Here is a 22,571-nt window from a genome sequence, read left to right as displayed (position 1 = left end):
CCTTTCACAAGGACATCTATCTCGTCGATGTCTGCTATCTCCTTCACAACTAGAAAACAACCATAAGAAAGCTTAGGAGAAGAGACGTAACAAGATTAAGAGGAAAACAAACAAAGGCAGAGAGGAAACAAAAGAGAAAAAATAGAAAAAAGCATAAGGCACTTAGGAACAGCCAAGGAAAAGCAACCACTACAAGCTCGTCAGGCGAGGGAAGGACAAAACTCCTTACCTTCTCAATTTCGTATAGGCTAAAAGGATCAGAGTCGGTTTAATATGATTGTATTCTAATTAATATTTCAATTTTAAAATAGGAGTAATATTTTTTGAGTTTTTTTTTTCAATAATAATATTAACTAAAATTTTTAATTTTGTAGATAAAATTTCAATAATTAAATTTGAAACAGTTGCAGCTAATTCCTAAAACGCAAAAAAAAAAAAAAAAAAATCCTGCATAATTAAATGGGTAAATGTGAAATAATGGTAAGTCATACCCTGTATTTTGCTTTTATTTTTCAATTTCTACACTTTCAAAAAAGAATCTACCCAACTTTTTCCCTCCTCTCTCTCAAACTCCATTTTCTTACTCTTTTGCCGACCAAAATAGAACACCCCACTCCTCAATTACCCACCAATCTCTCTTTCTCTCTCTCTCTCTCACATTCACCTTCTTCAATAATGCAAGAGTTTCTGGGATCAGTCAGGCGATCAATAGTGTTCCGGCCACTCCCAGATAATCAAGACTACGGCATTAATCCATTGACAGGAAACCTGGTGGAAAAGTTGAATTCTTGCATTCGCAAATCCAGAATCTTCTCCAAGCCCTCTTCTCCATCACTTTCAATGGCGCCTCCTATCCGATATCGCAAAGGGGAGTTGATCGGTTGCGGTGCATTTGGCCATGTTTACATGGGCATGAATCTTGATTCTGGGGAGCTCTTGGCAGTGAAGCAGGTTACCCTTTTTTTTTTCTCAATTTGGAAGTTATTTTTTGAATTTGTTCTACTGTTTGCTTTATGATTCTGTATGGGTTACAGGCTTTGTTGCGTGATTCTTGAAATGGGATTTGATTGATCTCATTTAGGTGATTATGGTATGGGCTTTAGATTGTGCTTTTCTTCATTATTTCTAGTTGGGTTTTGGTTTAGGTTTCTGATAATTAGTTGTCTGTGTTTTAAATGGATTTTGTAATATTATAACTTCAGTTTCTTATTGGTTTTGGGAATTTATTATTTCATACTTTGGACTCAGAGACGGGGCTAAAGTCAGTGTTCATTTCGGGTTTAACTTGTTTCTGTTCCTTTATAGGTGTTGATTGCAGCTAATGGCGCTACAAGGGAGAAAGCACAGGTAGGAATTTATCATAATTAATTGTGTCAGTCTCATTTCAATGATTGGTGAATCTTGTGCATATCTCCTTTTTCCACAATCTTATCTCAGTTGCTTCTCGTTGAGGAGACTTCTCAACTTCATCATTTTAGTAAGCAGGGAGAGAATTAATTGTGCTCTTTGTATTATAGTGGCATTATTGTCTTATCTACATGTTGATGATTACTAGATTTTGCAGAACAATCTCAACCAATACCAATAGTTTTTTTCTGCCTGATTAAGCGAGGACCTTTTACTTTACTTAATTCTTACGCATATAGAAATCGCAAGATTCTGAGGTTTAATTTGACTTACTTTTGCAATTTTTTTTTATCAATGTATTGCTGAGTTTTTTTTCCCTCTTACAAAATTTATGGTCCTAGACCCATGCAAAGTTTTTTTATATTAGTTTTCTCTCTCTTAATTTATGGAGAAATATGGTTGATTTCACTTAACTACATTATTGATATGATTAGGCTCAAGTTAGGGAGCTTGAGGAAGAAGTGAAGCTCCTGAAGAATCTTTCTCATCCCAACATTGTTGTGAGTAACAAATATTATTTTCTGTTTATCCACTGAATTGGTGATGCATACCACTATTCTTGACTCTGTATGCCTTTTTTTTTTTTTAAATCTTCAGAGATATTTGGGTACAGATAAGGAGGAGGAAACCTTAAACATTCTGCTTGAATTTGTTCCAGGGGGATCAATATCTTCTCTTTTGGGGAAATTTGGACCCTTCCCTGAGGCGGTAAGTGTTGCCAACTTAAATCATGCGTATTAGGCAACCTGGTATAATCTTGTGTCATAATTGGTTGTGTAGGTTATAAAAACATACACAAAGCAATTGCTGCTGGGATTGGAGTATTTACACAATAATGGAATCATGCACAGGGACATTAAGGTGCTTTTAGATCCCCATTCTATGATACTTGATGGTCTTATCCTTTTTCTCATCTTCTTGATTTAGTTAGTAATATGCCTTCTTTATCTGCTTTCAGGGGGCCAACATCCTTGTTGATAATAAGGGATGCATTAAACTTGCAGATTTTGGTGCATCAAAACAAGTCGTTGAGCTGGTATGCTCTTTTCTCTCCATTTTCTGTCCATATATACTTTTATTTGGATTTTGTAGAAAGTAATATCCAGATAATTGCTGCAGGCCACCATTTCCGGTGCCAAGTCAATGAAGGGCACTCCGTATTGGATGGCTCCAGAAGTCATTCTGCAGACTGGGCATAGCTTGTAAGAAAATTAGGTTTCTTAAGTATTTAAATGTTACATGCATGCTACTTATTTTTTGAATATATTGATGCTTCTTTGTTGTTGCCATGTTATTAGACTTCTTTTCTGAATTTCAATACCAAGGAAGCTTTGTTGATAATAAGATAATGTACTGTAAAGGTGAGAGTATCTAGAATTGCACGCTTTTTTTTGCCAAATGATAAATTTCTAGTGCCATGTTTTTTTTCATTTCCTTCCTCACAAAAGTGCTTTGCACAATCCAAGTGTGTTTCGAGAAATCTAAAATGTTAATTTTGAGGGCTGCCGAGAGGTTTTTTCGATCTTTTTTGAATCTTTTTCATCCATAAACTTCTCAGGCTTGTTTTTCATCAGGTCCTTCCTCACAAAAATGCATGCACAATCCAATTGTGTTTCGAGAAATCTAAAATGTTAATTTTGAGGGCTGCCGAGAGGTTTTTTCGATCTTCTCAGGCTTGTTTTTCGTCAGGTCCTTCCTCACAAAAATGCATTGCACAATCCAATTGTGTTTCAACTATCTAGAAATCTAAAACGAAAGTATGAGATTTGAAGTGAATCCATTTATTGGATTATGCTCTAGTCATGATGGTTATTTTATTTTGCTCTTGACATTGTAGCTTTTTGCACAATTTTTGGCACCCTCTTAATAAGATTTTCATTTCAGTTTATGTGGTTGAAGCGTTCTTTCCACTTATCTACAATTAATGTGAAAAGTTAGAACTATTTTTGATGTCTGAGATTGAGATAATGAACCTTACTGATATAGCACATAAATATTTCCTAGCTCTGCTGATATATGGAGTGTCGGGTGTACAGTAATAGAGATGGCCACTGGAAAGCCTCCTTGGAGCCAACAATATCAAGAGGTGCCTAATCTGCTAGCTATTAGGATATTTTTGTCTTGTAGGTTTCTTCCAATACTAACAATGGTTTCATCAGGTTGCTGCCCTCTTCTATATAGGATCGACAAAGTCACATCCAGAAATCCCAGAACATCTCTCTGCTGAAGCAAAAGATTTTCTCCTCAAGTGCTTGCAAAAGTAGTGATTTTGTTGCTTTTCCTTGATTCCTTCTCATCTGTTTTAAATGGTATCAAAATTAAAATTTTAAGCACCAATAAGGTGCTTGTGGTGAAATAATAGGGGGTGGTGGGACGGTGAAAAGTAGTTAAAATGTTAGAAAAATACAGGTCTTGCAATTATCCCTATGTTCACTTTCAGCTCTTAGAATAAGCAGTTTTCTCACAAAAACCCTTCTTCTCTCTCTTCCTTTGGATGTTTGATTTATTTAATTTCCATTGACAGGGAACCAAACATGAGAGCAGATGCATCTAAGTTGCTGCAGGTTATTTTATTTTTGATTAATATTTTGTTTACTTATTTAGCACATTGATTTCTACGGCAACCTTTTGGTTCTTTAACTTCTAAAAATAGCAGTGATTGCCTATGGTTCTTTAACTTCTAAAAATAGCAGTGATTGCCCAAGGGACGCCGTACAGATTTGGGTTTAACAATATTAGATAATCCTCATTTCAACTACATGCAGCATCCCTTTGTAACTGGATGGCATGAAGGATATGAACCGGTTATCCACACTCCTTTCATGGTTTGTATAGTTCGTCTATATCCCATACTTTTTTTTCAATACTTCCTCTCTGGTTATGTTTTTCATGATGGAATTTCCATTGTCATCAGGAAACTTCTGGAATTCCTCTGCAGTCATGCAGCAAAGTTCTTGAAACCCTGTAAGTTTTACATATCGTATGTTTTGCTTGCGTGATGCTTTTAGAATTATTTGACAATAGTATTAATTTGTTACAGTCAAATGCCATCTGTCTCTTGTGGCACATTGGATGTCTGTAACTTGGGCAGTCTGAGCAGCTCAATTGATCCTAATAAACTATTGGAGAGCAAGGATTTATGGAGGACAAACAATGATGATGATATGTGTCAAATTGATGGAGATGATTTTGCTACAACTAATAGTGAAGTCAAGATTAGTCCTGTTTTGATTGCTGATGACTTTAAAAAGGTGAGCAGCTGCTTTCATGTCTTTCTCATAAGTCAGATGTCTTCATAGGAAGGCGGACATCACTTGTGTTATTGTTAGTTATTTCTATTCATTAACAATTTAGCTACCGTGGATTGGTAAATTGTGCTTAATTAGAGTTGTGATTCGATGCATGAGACTTCTGGAGATTGGAGGCACAAATTTGATGAGGGTATAGAGCCAGAACAAGCAGGAACAAGATTAGACATTAATCAACCAGTTCAAAGAGACAGTAATCTTTCATTTCCTTCTGGGGCATCACTCTCTGAGGATGATGATGAACTTACAGAGTCTAAAATCACAGCCTTTCTGGATGAGAAGGTACTACTGTTTCTGTTAACATTGAATTAGCCAATTACATTTTCACTGTTGCATATCTGGATTAAGTGTAGACTGTTGTCATAATTAATGTGCCAGGCTTTAGAACTGAAGAAGTTGCAAACACCTTTGTTGGAAGAGTTCTACAACAGTTTGAATGCAATTTGCTCTCCAAACTTTGCAGAGAATTCACGTGATGAAACTCCTCCAAATTACTTGAAATTACCTCCCAAAAGCAGATCTCCCAGTCGAGCCCCTGTTGGAACCCCATCTGCAGCAACTGATGCTGTTAGTAATGGAAGCCCTAGGAGTACTATTAGGTGTGTACCAAATGCTGGCAATGCAAGTGATCAATCTTCAGAGGACAATTCATCACCTCAGTATCAGGACAATGATCACAAAGGGCTTATAGTTAATGATCCATCAGAATCAAGTAGCCCAAGGTTAGTCCATTAGTCGGTTCAGTTTTTTAGTCCACTCTGATGAAAGATTTGGGAGTAATCTGAAATTGGATATTTTGTTATTTACAGTGTGAGCTTTTCTGATAGACAGAAGAAGTGGAAAGAAGAACTTGACCAAGAGCTGGAGAGAAAGAGAGGTTATCTAGATTCTTTTTTTATATTTCATAGTGCTGGCTAAATTTGTTTCTTGTACCATTCTCTGTTTTAAAAGTCAATTTTGTGTTTTACTATATGAGTCTTCCGAGCATACTGCTTGAGAAATTGGCAAATCACAGTCTTCAACTCTTCATAGGTTGTTTTAGCTGAATTGCAGTTTCAACATTCTTCTTAGTTATGATTTCAGATGTTATAATATGTGTAGATCTATTAAGTTAGCTTTGTCTTAATGTGAACTTGTGTTGTAATGTGCAAGATGCATCTTATAAAATTACATGCATATCAGAAATTATTTTGATGCTATATCGACAAAAGTTCTTGCAGAAATTCTAAATACATTGACTCTCTAAAGAGATGAATTCACATTTGATATTTTATGCTAAGAGAAAACACTCAACTAAAATTGATTTATTCTTATGTTATATGCATACACAGTCTCGAAGCTTTAAATGTCTACTAGAGAGTGTGGAATTCAGAGTATGATACTTGTGTTTACACAAGATTTTTTATCCTATGTATTTCTTCTGCATCACATTTATCTGAAGTAAAAGAAAAAGAATCCAGTTTCCCTTGCTTATTTCTTATTTGTGACTAGAATGATTAATGATTCTGAAAATTGTGTTTGCAGAGATGATGCGGCAAGCAGGTGTGGGAAGTAAAACATCTTCCCCAAAAGATCGAGCTTTGAACCGGCAGAGAGAGCGGACAAGATTTGCATCTCCAGGCAAATGAATGGTTATTTCTATTGTGAGGAGTTAAAAACAACAGAGCTGCAGTTGTTCTGAGTGGTAAAACTATTGCATAGGGTGAAAAGTGTGCTAGCTCTGCCTGAATACTGGGCAGTGTTTGGTGCCCATTATATACAGAATTTGTATAAAAGAAAGGTCATGTTTGGAGATTAAAAAAGAAAGGTTTGCTTTTCCTTTTTCTTTTTGAGGGGGATGGAACATGTTTCTCAAGTTTGTAACCAGTGAATCAATGTACAATAATTATGATCAAGAATGATTGATAAGCTTATGAAATTTTATTCTTAATGGTTGTGCATTTCTTACAAGTGTTTCATTGAATAGTTTGATTATATAGGAACACAGAAATTATTTTGTGCACCAGACGAAATCATTATGCAGAGAATTTACCCTTCATTGTTCATTTGTGAGTATAATATAATTTTGACCTCATACGACAATGAGCTTAACAATTATTGATTAAGTATTTATATCTGGATTTGTGCATAGTAATGAATATACAAATCTACATAAAAATATTTAATATAATTATTTTAAAATTCATTCTCATGTGAGATATCGTAACCTCGCCTTTTGTTCAAATATAACAGGACATTTCACATTTGCAGCTCTGCCTGTGGTCCTTAATATCACGGAACATCAATATTAAACATTTGGCAGCACTTTCCCCATTTGGGTCAGGTGGCAGAACTCATCTTTATTGGGCCATTTCCATTCCAAACAAAGCAGTCAAGGACCAGTTCCATAATGGCATAGAAGAAAAATGTGTTGAGGATTTCTGCTCAAATATGCAAAAGCCACTCAATTTTTTTATCTTTCACAGTTAGATAGACTTGAACCAGATTAAGTTAATACTATAACAATTTTGACAAGACTATGTATAACTACACAAGTCCACACACACCCAAAGTAACTTCCTTTAAGCAACTGGGTATCCAACTATCCATACGACTTATCTTGATGCAGCCAGCCAAGGTTGGTGGAGAAAACAAAATCATCACACCCACAAAGGAACTTAAAAAGAATCAATCAACAATGCACATTGATTAATGATCAAGTGAATGACAACTTTACATATAAAGCCCCACTAAAATCAAAAGAGCTTTAATTCTTCCCAAGGAGAACCGTCTCGGCATTGAAACTGGACGCTGTTTCAATCCACTCATGAAGCCATCAATCTTCTGTACATTTTTCCTGCCCGTCAAAGGAGACACCAATCCGTTGGCCAATCTTGAAGGAGAAAATGAGAGTCGCAATTTAGAAGCAGTGAACACCTTTGGTGATTTCTTGCTCAAGTTTGCAGCTCTAGTCGGTGATTTCTTGCTAAAGTTTGCAGCTTCAGTGGGTAACAGGGAAACCACTGGTGAGCTCTTGATCTTCACTTGAAACTTGGAAGTGGATAGCGAGGACTTTAAAAAGAACTTATGTGGAGTTGTCTGTTTATTTCTAGGAATTACTGGAGACCTTGTTCTGTAGAACTTCTGCTGCTGATTAGAATCTGTAGAAAGGAACAAAGGGATGGAGAAGTGGCTTCTTTGGAGGTGAAACCACCTTAAAGTTAATGCGCGATCGAGCTCTTCGAAGAGATGGAGAAGTGGCTTGTGATCGTATTGATTGAAGTTTATCTTGCTTTTCCTTCTTTCTTTTGGACTTGGTGTTTTCAGAGTTTGGCCTCTGTTTCCTCAGCTGGGTTAATGGAGTTTTAGGATCTTCTATGGTGGTTTTATTGGTTTTACAGGCAACTGGTGCGACAATCTCTCTTGCAAATTGGCTGGATTGCAGAATTTCTCCCACAGTTTCTCCACTATCATAGCTGGTAATGACATTGTCCGCCATTCCCCTGGATAAAGATTTAAACTGTTAGATTGAAATTGTTTGGTTCTCGAGAAACAAACTTTGCATATGATGAGAGAGTGATACCTACTAAACTTTCCCTCATCTTTCCCACTGGAGATTTCTTAGGGGTAGCACTTCTGATCCTTCAAATTTGCAAGTAAAAATGGTTGGTAGTGAAACACTGAAACTTTTTCTTTTCTAACAAAGCCTGAATTAATTCAAAACCCAAGATTGATGTTACCTTAAAGATTCCTGCTTGCACCTGAGACTGGTTCTCATATAACCTCTTCCACCTGTCACTGTACTTTGCAGCTCTTGCAATCTAGCCATGCATTTATCCACCTCCACGAATCCATGGAAAGTAAAATAAACCAATTATTCTAAAGAAAAAAAAAATGATGAATATTCTGAACCTAAGTTGGATTTTTCTTTTTCTAATTTTCTTCAGCTGTCTGGGCTACCAAACAGCCATGACATGAGTAAAATTACCTTCTTTAGTGTTTATCTGATGAGAACAGGATTAAGAGGTGCAGCTATCCTGCTCTGCTTTGGGGGGTTCTTGCTACCGTAATTGCAAACCACACTTAGCTCCAAGTGGGTCTGATTTAACATAAATCAACGGTCCATAAGCCTTTCACGAAGCACGACATTGTGGATAATTGGAGAGCTTTTTTTAAAAAATAAATTTTATGTTTCAATAACTATTATTAATTGGAAAAAAATTTATTTAATTAAAATTTTAATGAATTTATAATATAAATATATATTTAGAAAATATTTAGTTTAATTATTGAATATAATTAATAGCGGTAGAGCTGAATATAGCTGATAATCGATAATTAATTCTAATTAATATATATATATATATATATGAAGTGTTTAATAAATTATATGAAATTGTTACAATTAATATATAAAATGATTGATAAATAAATATATTAATTTATTATTTAATGTAGTAAATATAAAAATGTTAATTTAGTATATATAAAATATTTAAAAATATGATTTTTAAATAATAACTATCTATCATATAAATACATAATTCTTTTATTATATTTTAATTATTATTTATAATATATTTAATTTATTATTATGTATTGTAATTTTAAATAGTTTATTAATGTAAAAAAAATAATTTAAAATGTTATAACTAATAAATTTTAAATGAGTAATATAGTTTAAATAAAAAATAAAGTAAAAAGAAGTAATAAAAACAGTTTTAATCATAAAATTAGTTTAAAATGTTGCTGATAGATCTTATATCAACTATTTAACTGTTTATTAAACATTTTGATTTAATTGTTTGGATATCATTGACTACAAAAGCTGCATCCAATAGTTGAATCAAAATGACTTTAATCTATTTAAAATTTTATATATTTAATCTAGATGCTTATGAATTAAATAGTCACATCTAATTTAATAATTCCAAATATAACATGTAAAAAGATACATATTATAGGTGCATCTTTACTCATATTTTGTTGGACTCTTTATATATATATAAATTTATTATACATTTTTAATTTCTTTTGAATGATAGTTTTATAAATTGAAAAAAAAAAGAATGAATTCTTCCTTGCAAATTTAAGAATCAACAAAAAAAATTAAATTAAAAGTAAAATTCACGCAAATATCTTGATTTCAGACAAAAGATTAAATTATATAGAACATATAAACTAATAAATTAATTTTAAGTATATAAAACTAAAAACTCACTAATATTAAACAAGCTCATACCATCATCATGAACGATCAAGTAGAGTTTTCCACTTTGTAGAAGATCACACTAGTAAAGCACCAATTGATAAAAGCCGAAGGAACACATTAAAAATGCCGAAGGAACACATTAAAAAAAGAGCAAATTACAAAAATGATATGATCTAATTCATTTTATTCCTGTTTTTCCTAGATGAAACAACCGTCCAACCATCTTCTCCTTGAGCCTCCTGGCCGTTGCCATCAACCTGCATGCTCACTTGTTTTGCTTTTGTCTGAAATTTCGGTGCATCAACAACCATGTTTGATCTATCATCCATTCCATCCTCATCCTCATCCTCTTCATCATCATCATCGTCATCTTCTGCACCCTAGTATAAAGAAGAGCAAAATTAAAGGGAAAGCCGTAGCTAGTGAAAATCATTGAACTTCCAAAGTCTGGTGCATTACATAACATGAAAGAATTTAACATCCCAAAATCAGTAACAAACCCACGGCAGAGAAATGTGCAAACATTGTATTCAAATTTCAAGGCACTAAAGAACAGACAAAATTCTTACCACGGATCTACCAGATAATACCAAGTAGAAACATAAAAAGAGTTGACTATGGATCTAATCAACTGCTAATCCTTCCACCAAAAATGGATTTTTTCACACATTTTATCACTATGGTACGTTTCCTTAACCAGGACTGATAGACCTTGTATTGATCCTTTTACCAAAGGGCTCCTGAAGTTCTACCTAGCAGTAACTGGAGCTAGAATTAACCAATAAAAGAACTACCCAATCTTCCCTTAGGAAATAATAACCATTTTGGGTTTTCCAGCCATTCATGCCCTACATAATTTATATAAAAAAAGTGATATACAGAGGTGAGCAAAACAAGTTTGATTGAGAATGTGAAAATTTTAGCATCTCTATGACACTGAAAGTTGGAATATAGAGATATTTAAAATCTTCCTAAGCAAATAACACAGCCCATGTAACCATGCAAAGAATTGAAACTATAATTACCTGTCTGACATGTTGATGAGCTCCAGTACTAGGACCTGCTTGCCTCAACTTTTCAATAGAGTTATAGTTACCTTCCAAACACTCTTCATGCATAATCATTAACTTCTCTGCTACCTGCATACAGTCATAGAAATTGCAAAATTGCATAAGATGTAAATGAACATTGCACCCTAATGAAACTAGCTGAGCTGCATTTGATCACGAGAATATATATAGAAGTAACCCCTGACACATGAAAATCATCTATAAAGTTTATGTCAAGTTAACAACTTCAGAATTTTTTTCTTAAAAAGGCAAAAGATTTTTTTTTAAAAAAAAAGATGAAAAAAAAAATTCCAGCCAGATTTTATTAGAATGGTAGATTGTAAAAAATATGATGAGCCACCAACAAATCAAATGGTGAGTATTACACATGGTGGCAGACAACAAGAGGCAAACCTCTGCAATTTTGATAAACCTGATTACTTTTCATCAGAATACATATAAGCTTCATTTAGACAAGTTATTAACAACAATTCAAAGTTATAATGTAAAGAAGGCAAACCTCTTCAACACTGCCATCCTCAATCATGGTATTAAGAGAAAGCATGCCTTCATCCAGGATATTTTCTAAATCATCGATGTAGAGTGGCTCTGCGAGAGTGAGTACAGAAGGTACATAAGAAACAGGAGGAAGAACAAGAACCATTAAAAGCACAGATCATCACAAAGAAAATAATAACAGTCAAGATCAGAGATTCGGTGTTGTTTTCCTTAAATCCAAGTAAAACCTAAATTTTATGCATGTAGTAAAAAACTTTCAATTAAAGAATTTGAAACTCAAAACCCAGAACCATGAAAAGAGAATCCTGAGTAATAATTAAAGCTATGAAAATAAGTTAAACGTATTAATAGAATTCGACCAATTACCAAAATAATTCACATCATGGACGCAAATAAGAACAAAATTCTTTCAATTTCTGAGACTAAAAGGACATCCAGGGAGCAAGGCAGAAAAGAAGACTGTTGTTCCTACTGAAATCAACGATTCATACTATTAATGAACAAACATATATTAAAAAATTTTGTTATAATAAATTCAATGAGGCATTAAAGGTCTAGTTTCCATCCCAAATTACTGAAAAGACACAAAATGCGAGCTAAGATGAACCCAGTTACCTTTAGATTGAGTGAACCAAGAGAAGATATCGGAGCCAAGCTGGTCAGCTAATTGTCGAGAACCACGGCCACCCCACTCGTTCTCAACGGCTAATTGCAAAGCTGACCATCTAGAAAGGATAAGACATATACCTTCTTGGAATATAGGCAGCGACTCCGCTGATAGTTGCTTGCTGAGAACATTCTGGCCGTTCCCGACTCCGTTCATACTTCGACTTAGATCAAAATCACCAAGAAAACAAGAATATCACACAATCTCAGATCAGAATTTCAGTCTCACAAAAACAACTCTGATTCTTTCACAATAGTGTTGGTTTCAACAAATTTTCAATAAATCTCACATACAAGCCCAAACACATTCACGTAAATCTTAACATTACCAAAAATTTCAGAAACACACATCAATACATCTCACAAATCTTAGAAAGCACGCATCTGAAACCACAATCTCAAAACCCATACAAACCTGCAGTGACGGAGGACACGGCGAGGCGCAGCGGCGGCGTGATTGAGGACGTGGACCAACGGCGAGGAGCAGCACTGGACGCAACGACGTTAACAGCGTGGAAAGGAGAGGGAAGATCGGCGGGAGGCGAGAAGCCGAAGTGGAGTGGGGGGGTGGGTTGGGGAAGGGGAGGGAAAAGCGATAATGTTGAGAGTTGACAGAGAAATGTTAGGGTTGGGGATATAAGGGCTCTGTTTATTTAAGGATTTTAAGGTTTTGGTTATTTAGTTGGCAAAATGTTGATTTAAACCCTTAAACAAATATCAAAATATAATTAAACCTTTAAATAAATTTTAAATTCAATCATACCCACAAACTAATTAATAAGATAATTTAGTACTAAAATAAGAAACACATGGTATCATGTAGTTATAAAGCTTCCTAATTCAATCCATATGCTTTTCAATATTCTTTTCTCCATCTTGCCAGTTTGATATGTATCGGATTTTGAACAAATTTCCCTTTATGTAAAAAAATGGAATTTCTGACTCTGAAATTTTGTTCATCATTCCTCCATAAGGATTCCATCTCATAAATGGAGTTTCACTTTCTTTTCTAACAATTTTTGCCAGGGTCCCTCTAGTCTCATTTTAGGAATAGGTTATTTCACAAAATCTAATTTAGCCTTGAAGTGGTGCTTAAATAGAGACTGAAGCATAAATTTTAGAAGTATGGTGCGTGGATAGCCGACGACGTACAGTGAGAATTTACTTTCATCAATTATACAAAAAATCTTGACTTACTTTTAGATTCCATATCTACTTGTACGTGTGTGTTTGAAGTTTGTGCCATAGGATTCCGCGTCATCATAGATTTTATCCAACTTGTTTCCATGCAATCTTTTATTGTCAAACCCAATTCTGAGAATCTGTTGAAACAGGACATTCTAAGCAATTAATTGGAAGATAACAGTGGTTCACTATGTTGTCAGTCATATGACTCTTGCTAATGATTAATTTTTTTAAAATTTTTATCACTTTAATAACAAATTGTGTTATTTAATTAATTTGAGGGTTTGATTGAACTTAAAATTTATTTAAGAGCTTAAACATACTTTTAGTATTTATTTAAGGTTTTAAATGGGCTTTTTACCTATTTAGTTTTATTGCGTACATTTTAATTATATTTTTTATAGTTTATATTATTTAAAATATTTTATATTATATGTGTATAAATTTATTAAGTTATACTTTTTTAAGAGATGAATAATATAGTTTATTATATTAAATATTATAAAAATATTTAATACATGTATATTAGTTTATAATTTTTTTAAACCATACAAGAAAGTTTATATTATGAAGTTCTATAGTGAAAAGAGGGTGAGAAAAAAAGCCAAAGATCATGAAAAGAAACGCAAACAAAAAAAATTTTAAAAAATTCAAAATCAACTAAAATCAAACCCACAAAACAAATCACCAAAAAATACAAATCAAATTATACAGACCAAATCAATCAAATTAGACCCTCAATAGTGAGAAAAGAACCACACCCGACTCCAGGCTATTGAACCACACCCGAGCTGATCCTGTTAGGATGGTTGGAAAGACCTTACACATCTAAACATCCAAATGAGTCTGCAATTCCATAAATGTCTTATAGTTCAAAATATATTCTTGGAAGTTTTTCGTCCCGTCATAGACTGTTAAAATTGACATCATGAACTTTTTTAGTATTGTCTCCTGCTGAATCCGTTTTACAAAGGGTGATGAGGTCAGCAGCATGGGATTGTTGTTGTCTCGTCTCGGGCCCCTAACTCTATCAACAGTTGCTCTTTCAATCTTTCTAACTTCTAATCTATGTCAGTGTCTTTTCTTCTATGCCTCCTTTTCAAGTGGTAACTTCTTTCTAACTCTTCACTTTCTGACCTCTTTGCGGGCTCAAAAGAGTAGTTCTCGGTCCCATCATTTTCAATGAGCTCCCTCGCTATCCTATCTCTTGCTTGGGTTGCTAGCTCATTTCTCCGACTTGCCTCTTCATCATTGTCTTCTGTCCTCTACTTCTTTGTTGGGAGATTTGGTAATTCAATATGGGTTGGGACTCATTGAGATTACGTCCTTCTACTATAGGTGGTATGCTCAATGGGGGTACTGAGCTCTCTTTGTTGAAACATCTGGCTTAGCCCGTGAGCAATATTTTATAACTGGAGAGCCATGCTTTGTAGTTCTTGGTCAGACAAAAAAGTTCAAGGCATGATCCTGGTTAAGCTTGGTGAAGGGTTAAGCAATATGGGTGGCTGATTTATTGGACTGTTAGGCTAGAGAATAAGAACTGCGGACTTTTCTGAGTCGAGCTTAGGTCGTTTGAGGTGATTCATGTATGGTTTCGCCGTGATTGGTCATGTGGATCTTAGTAGGTAAAGAAAATGAGAACTTTGGTAATGAAAGATCTCCTTCATTTCCACAGATGACACTAATTAATGTTTGAGATTCAGGAATGGGTCTAGACTCAGAGTATACTTTGATAAGTTTAGTTTTCGTTTTTCCCTTTATTCCCTTTTTCTTTTATCTTTTAGTGACGTATAACTACCGTTCTGAATTCGTACCCTCCTGCCACAGTCATACTGGTAATACGTATAGACGTACGATATCCTTTCTTCTCTTTCGTCAGCCAATCATTTAATTTTTCCCGTATCACCTGGACATAATACCGGATATCACGGGATTTGTTTTACTGTAATGGGAACGTATATTTGGAGCTGGGATCTCATGCCCAATCTAATTTGCCTAGAAAAGCTCCATCTTATAGGAGGTTTAGACGTACATATTGAGTACTTATGGAGTTTAAATCCAATCCTTCTAATTTAAACTTTATAAAGTATATACATTTGAAATTCGACGATATCGATCAAACTGATATGATAGTTTAAACTTGAAAATACATATATGAAATATTAAAATATATTATGGTGATAGTAATCAATGGCCGATGAAATTGTAGGTTACGCGCAATATAACTCACCCCTTACTCTTTATAAAGTGTTATAAAATTTCCTCATTTTATTTTTTAAATATTTTTTTATTTTTTATATATAATATTTTGTAATAGTAAATTTTAATTAGTTTTATTAAACTAATTAAAAAAACAATTTGCTATCTGCTACTCATTCTTATCTGTTTAGTTGCATCTTTTTTAATCATGATTGGGAGTTTTTGATAGAGAGAGAGTTCAAGGATGTATTTCCACCCATTCTCCAATCTAAAATTTCAAAGTGATTAAAAGATTAAAATAATATAAATAATAATATTAATATAGCAACAATTAATAATTAATGTACACTTTGTATATCTATTTTATAATATAAGATTTTTACTAAATATAAAATTAATGTATTTAATATTTATAGTAATTATTTTTTATTATAATATTTATTTAGAATAAAAAATATTTATAATATTATATAAGTGAAATTAATTTCTAATGTTATTAGTTTTAAATTTAGTAGAATTAAATTACTCATTATAATAATAATAATAATTTATTGAATTTGAATATAATTTAACATTTAAAAATTTCAATTATAAATATATAATACGTAATTTACAAGTATATAACTAAATTTAAATTTTAAAGTAAATAATGATTTTATTATTTAAATTTAATAAAATTTAAATTTTATATATTTAAATTTACAAGTGGATGATAATTTTATAATTAAATTTAAATTAAAGATTTTTGTTTAAATTATTTTACTATTAATAAAAATTTGAATTTTGAGTTATATATAATAAATACTAAAAAGTTAAATTTATGATATAAAATTATTAAAACGACATATTTAAAGAATAAAAACGATAATTATATATACACACATACTATATGAATATTATAATGAGTACAAAAACATTAAATAAGATTTTTAAATATTTAAAAAGAGTAAAAATTTCATGAGTTAATGAAAGTAAAATTTAAAAAGATTATAAATAAATATAATAGTAAAGAAATTTAAAAAAATAAAATGCTCATAACCACATTTTTAAAATTTAAAAAGGACATGTATATTTCTATATTTAACAAAAATAATGGAAAATATAATGATATATAGACAAGTTTTGTAAATTTGGAGGGCCAAAATTATATTTTTAACAAAATTTTTTAAAAAATTTATTGATATAAATTAAAAGGAGACGCCGGTAATACCTTATAAAAATAATAAAAAATATAGATCTTTAACTCTAAAAGGATATTTGTGCAGTCGCTAGATACAAAAACAAGGTTCATTATATATCAGTTGAGGGTCGAGAAGGTAACAGTGACTTCCTGTAATTTTTCATTTCTCTCAACTTGAGGGGACTCCACACCAATGATTTCCGTTGCAATGCAACTACAGTTGGATGGCTTGGCTTCCAAGAACCTGCCTGAGTTGGAGGGCTCCCAATGAATTTACTATTGATTCTCACGGCAGTTGGTGTTCTCTCTGATGCTGAATGGAGTTCTGGCAATGGAGAGAACAAACTTGAATATCTGGCCTTTCTTGGGTCCTTCATGAATGACTGTGTCTGTCGGCCCACAGCACCACAGTTCCTTAATCGCGAGGCAGAAGTGTGGAGAGGTGTTGTCAAATTTGAGTTGAGATCAGGATAGAAGGTAGCAATAGAAACCCGTCTTTTAGGCTGAAGAACCTGTGCTGATGTTGTAGCTGGCGGTCTGACAGCTACAGAAATACGTCTTGGTTGCAGAAGGCTTCTTGTTTCCCTTCTTGCCATTGTAGTTCTTGCAATATTTTCTTTATCCTGCATTGAAGATGGGACCATGGAAGCAGTAGTTTTGATTTTCTTGGTATGGAGAGGAGTTGCTGGAGGTATGAAATTTGTGATTCTTCGCAGTGGCAGCCTCAGTTTTGAAGGACACAAAGGTGGTTTCCGCTCTATCTTGGTCTTCTCTGCTGCTTGTTTTAGAGAGGGCAATGAAGTCTGTGAAGAAGCAGCAGCAAAGGCTTTCGTTTCCTGCTTTAGTCTGGTCTTTCTTTCCTCGCCCAACTGAATCTCAAGTTCTCGGACCTATTGCCAAATTCAATATCTTGTCCTATTTTAAAATGATCAAACATACATAAATATTCACTAAACTTAAATGACAGGTTAGTTACCTTTTCTTGAAGGCTTCTACACTTGCTCTCCCTTGCAGCAAGCCTCAACTGCATGGACTGCAAATTCTCCTGCAACTTCTTCGTTTCCTTCTCATCATGCTGTAGCTTTTCCACCTGTTAATTAACAAATTTAAAGAATCTCTCAGTTGAATCAATTTGAAGCAAACTGAAAAGTTAACTTCAACAAGAATACCCACCATTTGCTTGTACTTGAAAAGCTCAGAGAAATCTGTCTGTTTGCGAGCAGGGCCACTTTCAATTCCCCGAACTCGACTGGCAAAATTCAATGAACACAGAGTCTCCCCAAGGTCAGCAGCACTTGGGCTTATCTGGACAAACATCAACGTCTTGCAATCTCCTCCTGCATTTCACGTCCCAATCAGTATCTTCATTGAAAGAAAAGAGACCTATTCTAAATAGCAACTATAGTAAATCTACTGCTCAATAAAGAAAAATGCTTACCTAGAGAGCTCTGCAGCATATGAGTGAGCTTTGAGTTCCTGATTTACACAGAACAAAGTTTTTGATAAGATGTAATAAATTTTTGTAAGAAATGCATTGTCTGTAATTGATGGATAAAGAGAGAGACAAAGATACCTATAAGGAATGTGGCCTGTTTTTGATGCAAGGGCAGAGATAACATCACCAAGTGCTGATAGAGATTTATTTATATATTGAGATTCCTTCAACCTTTCTCCTTCAACTTCTATCTTCCCCACACGCTCACTACCAGCCAAATCTACCAGCCAAAGATGACTCCTTGTCTTCTGGCCATCTACTAAACTCTCCCCTTTTACAGTTACGCGCAACAAACTACATGGAAGCATATTTGGCCATTATCATGCATTTATAGGCTTGTTTTACGACAGCTCTTTAATTGATCAATATAATTCTTGCACATCTGTTTTTATTCCTAAGATCAAGGAAATATCTAGACTCTTCCATACAAATCTTCATCAAAAGCTGAAGTTCTTTACTACTTGATGGGATCCCAAAAAGTACATACAGAGGAAGAAATGAACCAGAAACAGGAAATGAGGGATTTAGTAATACCAGTGAGAACGGCTGCTGAGCTCATTGGCAATGGTAGAACCAACTGATCTGGCTCGGCTTCCAGACTTGAGTAGCTCCCATACTTCCTCCGTGCCATATACTCGAGCTTCAACAAGTCCTGGAACTTCTTGTGTCCCTTCAGCGGCTTGCTTTATCTCCAACCTTCATCCCAAGTTTCAAAAAATATATATATTAACCAGTCAACTTCAGATTCGTCCTGTAATACTATGAATATGGAGACCACATAACTGCCTCCTAAAACAAATAGCCCTTTTGTTAAGTTAGTTATATCTTATTGAATGTAGCCCAATTAGATTCCATGGGTAAATTACTCTTAACTGTGCTAGATCAAGATATAGCAACAGACATTAGCAAAGAAATTAGTAGAAGGGAAATTCTTCCGACAGTAATTTCCATATTCCAGTCATTATGGAAATTACCCATAAGCAAGTTAATTTTTTGTATGAGCATATATAATTTCCTCCATCAAGCAGTAACAATCACTAGAGTAAATTACATTCAAAGTCACTACACCAAGGAAAAAAGGAAGTATGCAATTGAAGTACTAAACAGTTGAATTCAATGTACTTGATGTGGCTACCAAATGAAATAACAGGAAAAGAGAAACCTACTTTTTAGGGGGCTGGTTGGAGTTTTCCACTAAAAGGTCTCGTATCTTCTCATTGTAAACCTCCAACATGCTAACAAATAGCTCATATCTCATGACTCCACTTCTCTCTTGGGAAATACGAAACAATTCCTCTAAAGTTCTATAGTTCACTCCCCTATTTTCAGGGGTCCCATCCATTGTGAACGTCTTCCCTGTTCCAGTTTGCCCGTAAGCAAATATGCATACATTATAGCCATCCAGCACAGAAGTTACTATGGGTTTAGTTTGTGCAAAAACAGCCTCTGCGCATTGCAAAAGAAAGACTCAGGATCAACACTCAAATGGGACTGACATTAATAACAAAAATTTTCTGCATGAAAAAGTGGGGAATAAGATATCATCATACCTTGGTTATCATCAGGCCTAAACACATGGTCAAACTTGAATTGTTTTTTTGAAGAATCAGAGGAAACTATATGCAACTCGTTATCTAAGGATGAATCAAATTCCACTACACAATTAGAACCACCAGCAATTTCAACTTGGTTTAGTGGTCTACATCTGCAGAAGACCCTAATATTGCCCTTAAGCTCAATCACTTCATTGTAAAGTCTTCTGCGTTCAGATGACTCTTCAATGTACTTCTTCTTTAAAATTTCATATTCATTGCCTGACACCAATATAGTAGCAAGAAACATATTAAAACCAAGAAGAGATCAATGAGAAACCAAAGACAACTGCCACAAAATGGGTACTCACTCAGAAGCTGAAGTGTGCCCAAGACTTCAGGGCCAGGAAAAGAATCTGAATTGACAGTCTTCACTTGATGGGAGAGAGTTGCATGTTCTTTCTTCAAATTCTAAAGCATAAAGAATTGAACTCAATGAACAAACCAATCAGCAAAATAAAAATATAGTCCAACCACTTAAAAAGGTTTTATTTGGCATTTTTTGTCCATACCACCCACTCTAACTGAACAACTTAGCTTAGAAGGAAACAAATATATCTTTGATTTATTCCTTTTTCTTTTCTTATTCCAATCTATCAACCAGATTGAGAAGCATCACAAGGCCAGAGAACTTTACCTGAATCTGATAGCTCAAATTGATAATTTTCTGCAATATTGGCAGTGTGGGCCCCTTAAGTGAAGTTTCTTGGTCTCTGCTCGATGTACTATCCTCACTTATAGAATTTGCAGTTTCTTCTTCTATTTCTAAATCATCAACCAGAAGCTCATTTTAACTTCCAAATTACAGATATAGAGCTCTAGTAAGGCACTAGACAGAGTCTAATATATTGATTAAGCAAGGATTATCAAAAAGAAAAGAACCCAGAGTTGCGTTAAATCTTCATAAATTTCTACTAGGGTAAGAATGAAGCAATTGAAATAAAGCCCCAATCTTATTTGAACATTCTTTTTGGAATACAAAATGGAAAAGAAATTTTTTTTAAAAAAAAAAGAATGAATGATAAAAGTCAGATACCTTCTTGGCTAGTACCAGCCTCTTGGCTTCTATCTGAAAGAAATCACACATGAAATCATTATATATAAACTCTATGTTTCGGACAAAAGAAAAAGAAAAAAGAAAACAAACGAACAGCTTAAACAAAACACGAACTTGTATCTTGAAGTTTGAACTGAGATTTTGAAAAAAGAAAAAGTAAAACCTAAATCATCACAATTTGACCTAAATTTCAACTGTAAATTTTCGCATTTATAGAAATTGAGGACAAAATTAGAAAACAGATAAGCCGTGACAGAAATTGAATGTTTTCTTGAAATTAAAAAGAAAAATATGAGGGAAAAAAGTAACCAAAACCTGAGAAAGAGGATAAAGTAGGCTTTGAATCGCAATTAGAAATTGTGTGATTGCAGTTTCCAAGTAGCAATTCTACAGTTGGACCTAAGAAAAAAAATCTCAACTTCGTCATTATCCAAACAATTTCCACCTGAAGAAACAGTGAAAGAAAAATAAATCAAGAATTTGTAGGAGTGTACCATTCATGGCTTCGAGAGTCAGTAAGGTTACTAGCAAGAATTGCAGAGACAAAGAGCGAGAGAGTACACAGAGAGAGAGAGGGGGGGAAGAGAGAGACAAGCAGACAAGGGGTGTTGGGTTTTGATCAGATTGAAGTTTGAATTGAAAAGGTAAGAGCCGTTTGATCGAGCGTGACAAATGGGGGACTTTAGCTGTTCTCCAACGGCTATGTAATCTTTGGAGCGTATGAGAAATCTCAGTTTGAAACCAATGGGCCAGAATGTGGCCCATTAACTTTGCGTCAGCCCAGTAACAAGTTATATTTTACAGAATAATCGATATTATAAAATTTTATCAAAATTTATTTATTCATAATTCAAATCAACACACATAATTTTCCAGAATGTTTTTAATAAATTTCAAATTAAACTCATATCGAAGCCCCCGATCCTTAAAAACCCATAAATCATTGTAGTTCATGACACATAATCTCTCATAGGCATATTGTCGAGCAACTTAACAGCATCGCTAGCGACCCATAGAGTTTATCCAATAGGAAAGATGGGAATTCAATTTGTGACCGACTCATTTGGATCTCATCGATGAAATGGGATTTGGAGTAGTACAATAGAGATTTTACCCTTTTTTTTGCTTTAATGGACAATTGCACTCAAAGATAAAATAAAAATATGAAATTATTATATGATCAATCGATTTTTAAAATTAATTATTTAATTTAAATTCAAATTAAAATAAAATAAAAAATTTAAATTTATTCAATCCAAAAAATTATTTCCATTTCAACTAAACATGACTGATCTAAATCCCAACTTCCACAACCTATTAGTATCCTTTAAATGACGGGTCGGTGGAGCTCTGTATCTGATATGGCAATTTCAATGCCGGTAGTGTTTGTTCTTGGTTTTAACTGATGGTTGGCAATGAGGTTTGGCCAATGGAACACGACGAATAGCAATTACCTTTGAATATTCTTTTATTTTTAAAATAAAATCTTAATAATCTATAAAAATTATATTTATAAGTATACAACATGTATAGCTTATAATATGGAAGATAACAAATTTAATATGTAAAATATTAAAATGAAAATCCATCCATAAATAATTTATTTACGAAATTTATATGCAAATCAATTTTATTTCATATTGATTTAATCCAAAATACAATGCAAAGTGTTTTACCCAGTCAACTCAACAGTTATATAGATAAATTGTAATTTTTCATTACT

The 22,571-nt window shown here is 33.7% G+C and overlaps 3 protein-coding genes and 1 pseudogene across 5 annotated transcripts; 1 reads left to right on the top strand and 3 right to left on the bottom strand.

Annotated features, from left to right (window-relative positions):
* The first annotated feature begins 508 nt into the window (after positions 1-508).
* On the top strand, positions 509-6,655 carry LOC110620383 (mitogen-activated protein kinase kinase kinase ANP1). 2 transcript variants are annotated; one of them, XM_021764095.2, is made up of 17 exons: positions 509-951; positions 1,306-1,347; positions 1,842-1,907; positions 2,005-2,115; positions 2,188-2,268; positions 2,366-2,443; positions 2,527-2,609; positions 3,412-3,493; positions 3,567-3,667; positions 3,932-3,971; positions 4,173-4,232; positions 4,322-4,371; positions 4,448-4,658; positions 4,815-4,997; positions 5,094-5,437; positions 5,525-5,592; positions 6,240-6,655. In XM_021764095.2, the coding sequence occupies exons 1-17, from the start codon at positions 676-678 to the stop codon at positions 6,341-6,343; spliced, it is 1,980 nt and encodes a 659-aa protein (XP_021619787.1). In that variant the 5' UTR covers positions 509-675; the 3' UTR covers positions 6,344-6,655. The 2 variants fall into 2 exon arrangements, with proteins under 2 accessions (XP_021619787.1, XP_021619785.1); XM_021764093.2 differs by having other exon boundaries at positions 4,794-4,997.
* A 696-nt stretch (positions 6,656-7,351) lies between these two features.
* On the bottom strand, positions 7,352-8,805 carry LOC110620658 (annotated as a pseudogene).
* A 1,093-nt stretch (positions 8,806-9,898) lies between these two features.
* LOC110620194 (pre-rRNA-processing protein TSR2 homolog) lies at positions 9,899-12,782 on the bottom strand. Of its 2 annotated transcripts, XM_021763821.2 has the most exons (5): positions 12,556-12,782; positions 12,090-12,304; positions 11,476-11,564; positions 10,932-11,045; positions 9,899-10,286 (listed from the first exon to the last, which is right to left on the bottom strand). In XM_021763821.2, exons 2-5 carry the CDS (start codon positions 12,295-12,297, stop codon positions 10,080-10,082), a joined length of 618 nt encoding a protein of 205 aa, XP_021619513.1. In that variant the 5' UTR covers positions 12,298-12,304; positions 12,556-12,782; the 3' UTR covers positions 9,899-10,079. The 2 variants fall into 2 exon arrangements, with proteins under 2 accessions (XP_021619513.1, XP_043814698.1); XM_043958763.1 differs by lacking the exon at positions 12,556-12,782 and having other exon boundaries at positions 12,090-12,544.
* Positions 12,783-16,731: 3,949 nt separating this feature from the next.
* On the bottom strand, positions 16,732-21,516 carry LOC110620479 (kinesin-like protein KIN-14S). The gene is made up of 13 exons (XM_021764234.2): positions 21,343-21,516; positions 21,164-21,247; positions 20,828-20,860; positions 20,429-20,556; positions 20,103-20,202; positions 19,750-20,013; positions 19,366-19,645; positions 18,734-18,895; positions 18,278-18,493; positions 18,143-18,180; positions 17,878-18,041; positions 17,681-17,794; positions 16,732-17,594 (listed from the first exon to the last, which is right to left on the bottom strand). The coding sequence occupies exons 1-13, from the start codon at positions 21,347-21,349 to the stop codon at positions 16,815-16,817; spliced, it is 2,370 nt and encodes a 789-aa protein (XP_021619926.1). The 5' UTR covers positions 21,350-21,516; the 3' UTR covers positions 16,732-16,814.
* Positions 21,517-22,571: the final 1,055 nt, after the last annotated feature.

The sequence above is a fragment of the Manihot esculenta genome, chromosome 8 (assembly GCF_001659605.2).
Source record: "Manihot esculenta cultivar AM560-2 chromosome 8, M.esculenta_v8, whole genome shotgun sequence".
In the NCBI taxonomy this organism is placed as follows: domain Eukaryota; kingdom Viridiplantae; phylum Streptophyta; class Magnoliopsida; order Malpighiales; family Euphorbiaceae; genus Manihot; species Manihot esculenta.
Note: the sequence above shows the minus strand (reverse complement) of the source record. Positions and strands in the feature narration are given on the sequence as shown.

What these genes read in the sequence shown, in the direction of transcription:
- LOC110620383 (XM_021764093.2), top strand. Translation starts at nt 676, where the DNA reads ATGCAAGAGTTTCTGGGATCAGTCAGGCGATCAATAGTGTTCCGGCCA. An exon ending in TTTCTCATCCCAACATTGTT is followed by an intron (nt 1,908 to 2,004) that starts GTGAGTAACAAA and finishes TTAAATCTTCAG; the next exon opens with AGATATTTGGGTACAGATAA. An exon ending in TTGCTGATGACTTTAAAAAG is followed by an intron (nt 4,659 to 4,793) that starts GTGAGCAGCTGC and finishes GTGCTTAATTAG; the next exon opens with AGTTGTGATTCGATGCATGA.
- LOC110620194 (XM_021763821.2), bottom strand. Translation starts at nt 12,297, where the DNA reads ATGAACGGAGTCGGGAACGGCCAGAATGTTCTCAGCAAGCAACTATCA. An exon ending in TTGGTTCACTCAATCTAAAG is followed by an intron (nt 11,565 to 12,089) that starts GTAACTGGGTTC and finishes TCACTCTCGCAG; the next exon opens with AGCCACTCTACATCGATGAT. An exon ending in CTCATCAACATGTCAGACAG is followed by an intron (nt 10,287 to 10,931) that starts GTAATTATAGTT and finishes TCTTTATACTAG; the next exon opens with GGTGCAGAAGATGACGATGA.
- LOC110620479 (XM_021764234.2), bottom strand. An exon ending in GGCTGGTACTAGCCAAGAAG is followed by an intron (nt 20,557 to 20,827) that starts GTATCTGACTTT and finishes TTGATGATTTAG; the next exon opens with AAATAGAAGAAGAAACTGCA. An exon ending in ATTTGAGCTATCAGATTCAG is followed by an intron (nt 20,203 to 20,428) that starts GTAAAGTTCTCT and finishes TTTATGCTTTAG; the next exon opens with AATTTGAAGAAAGAACATGC.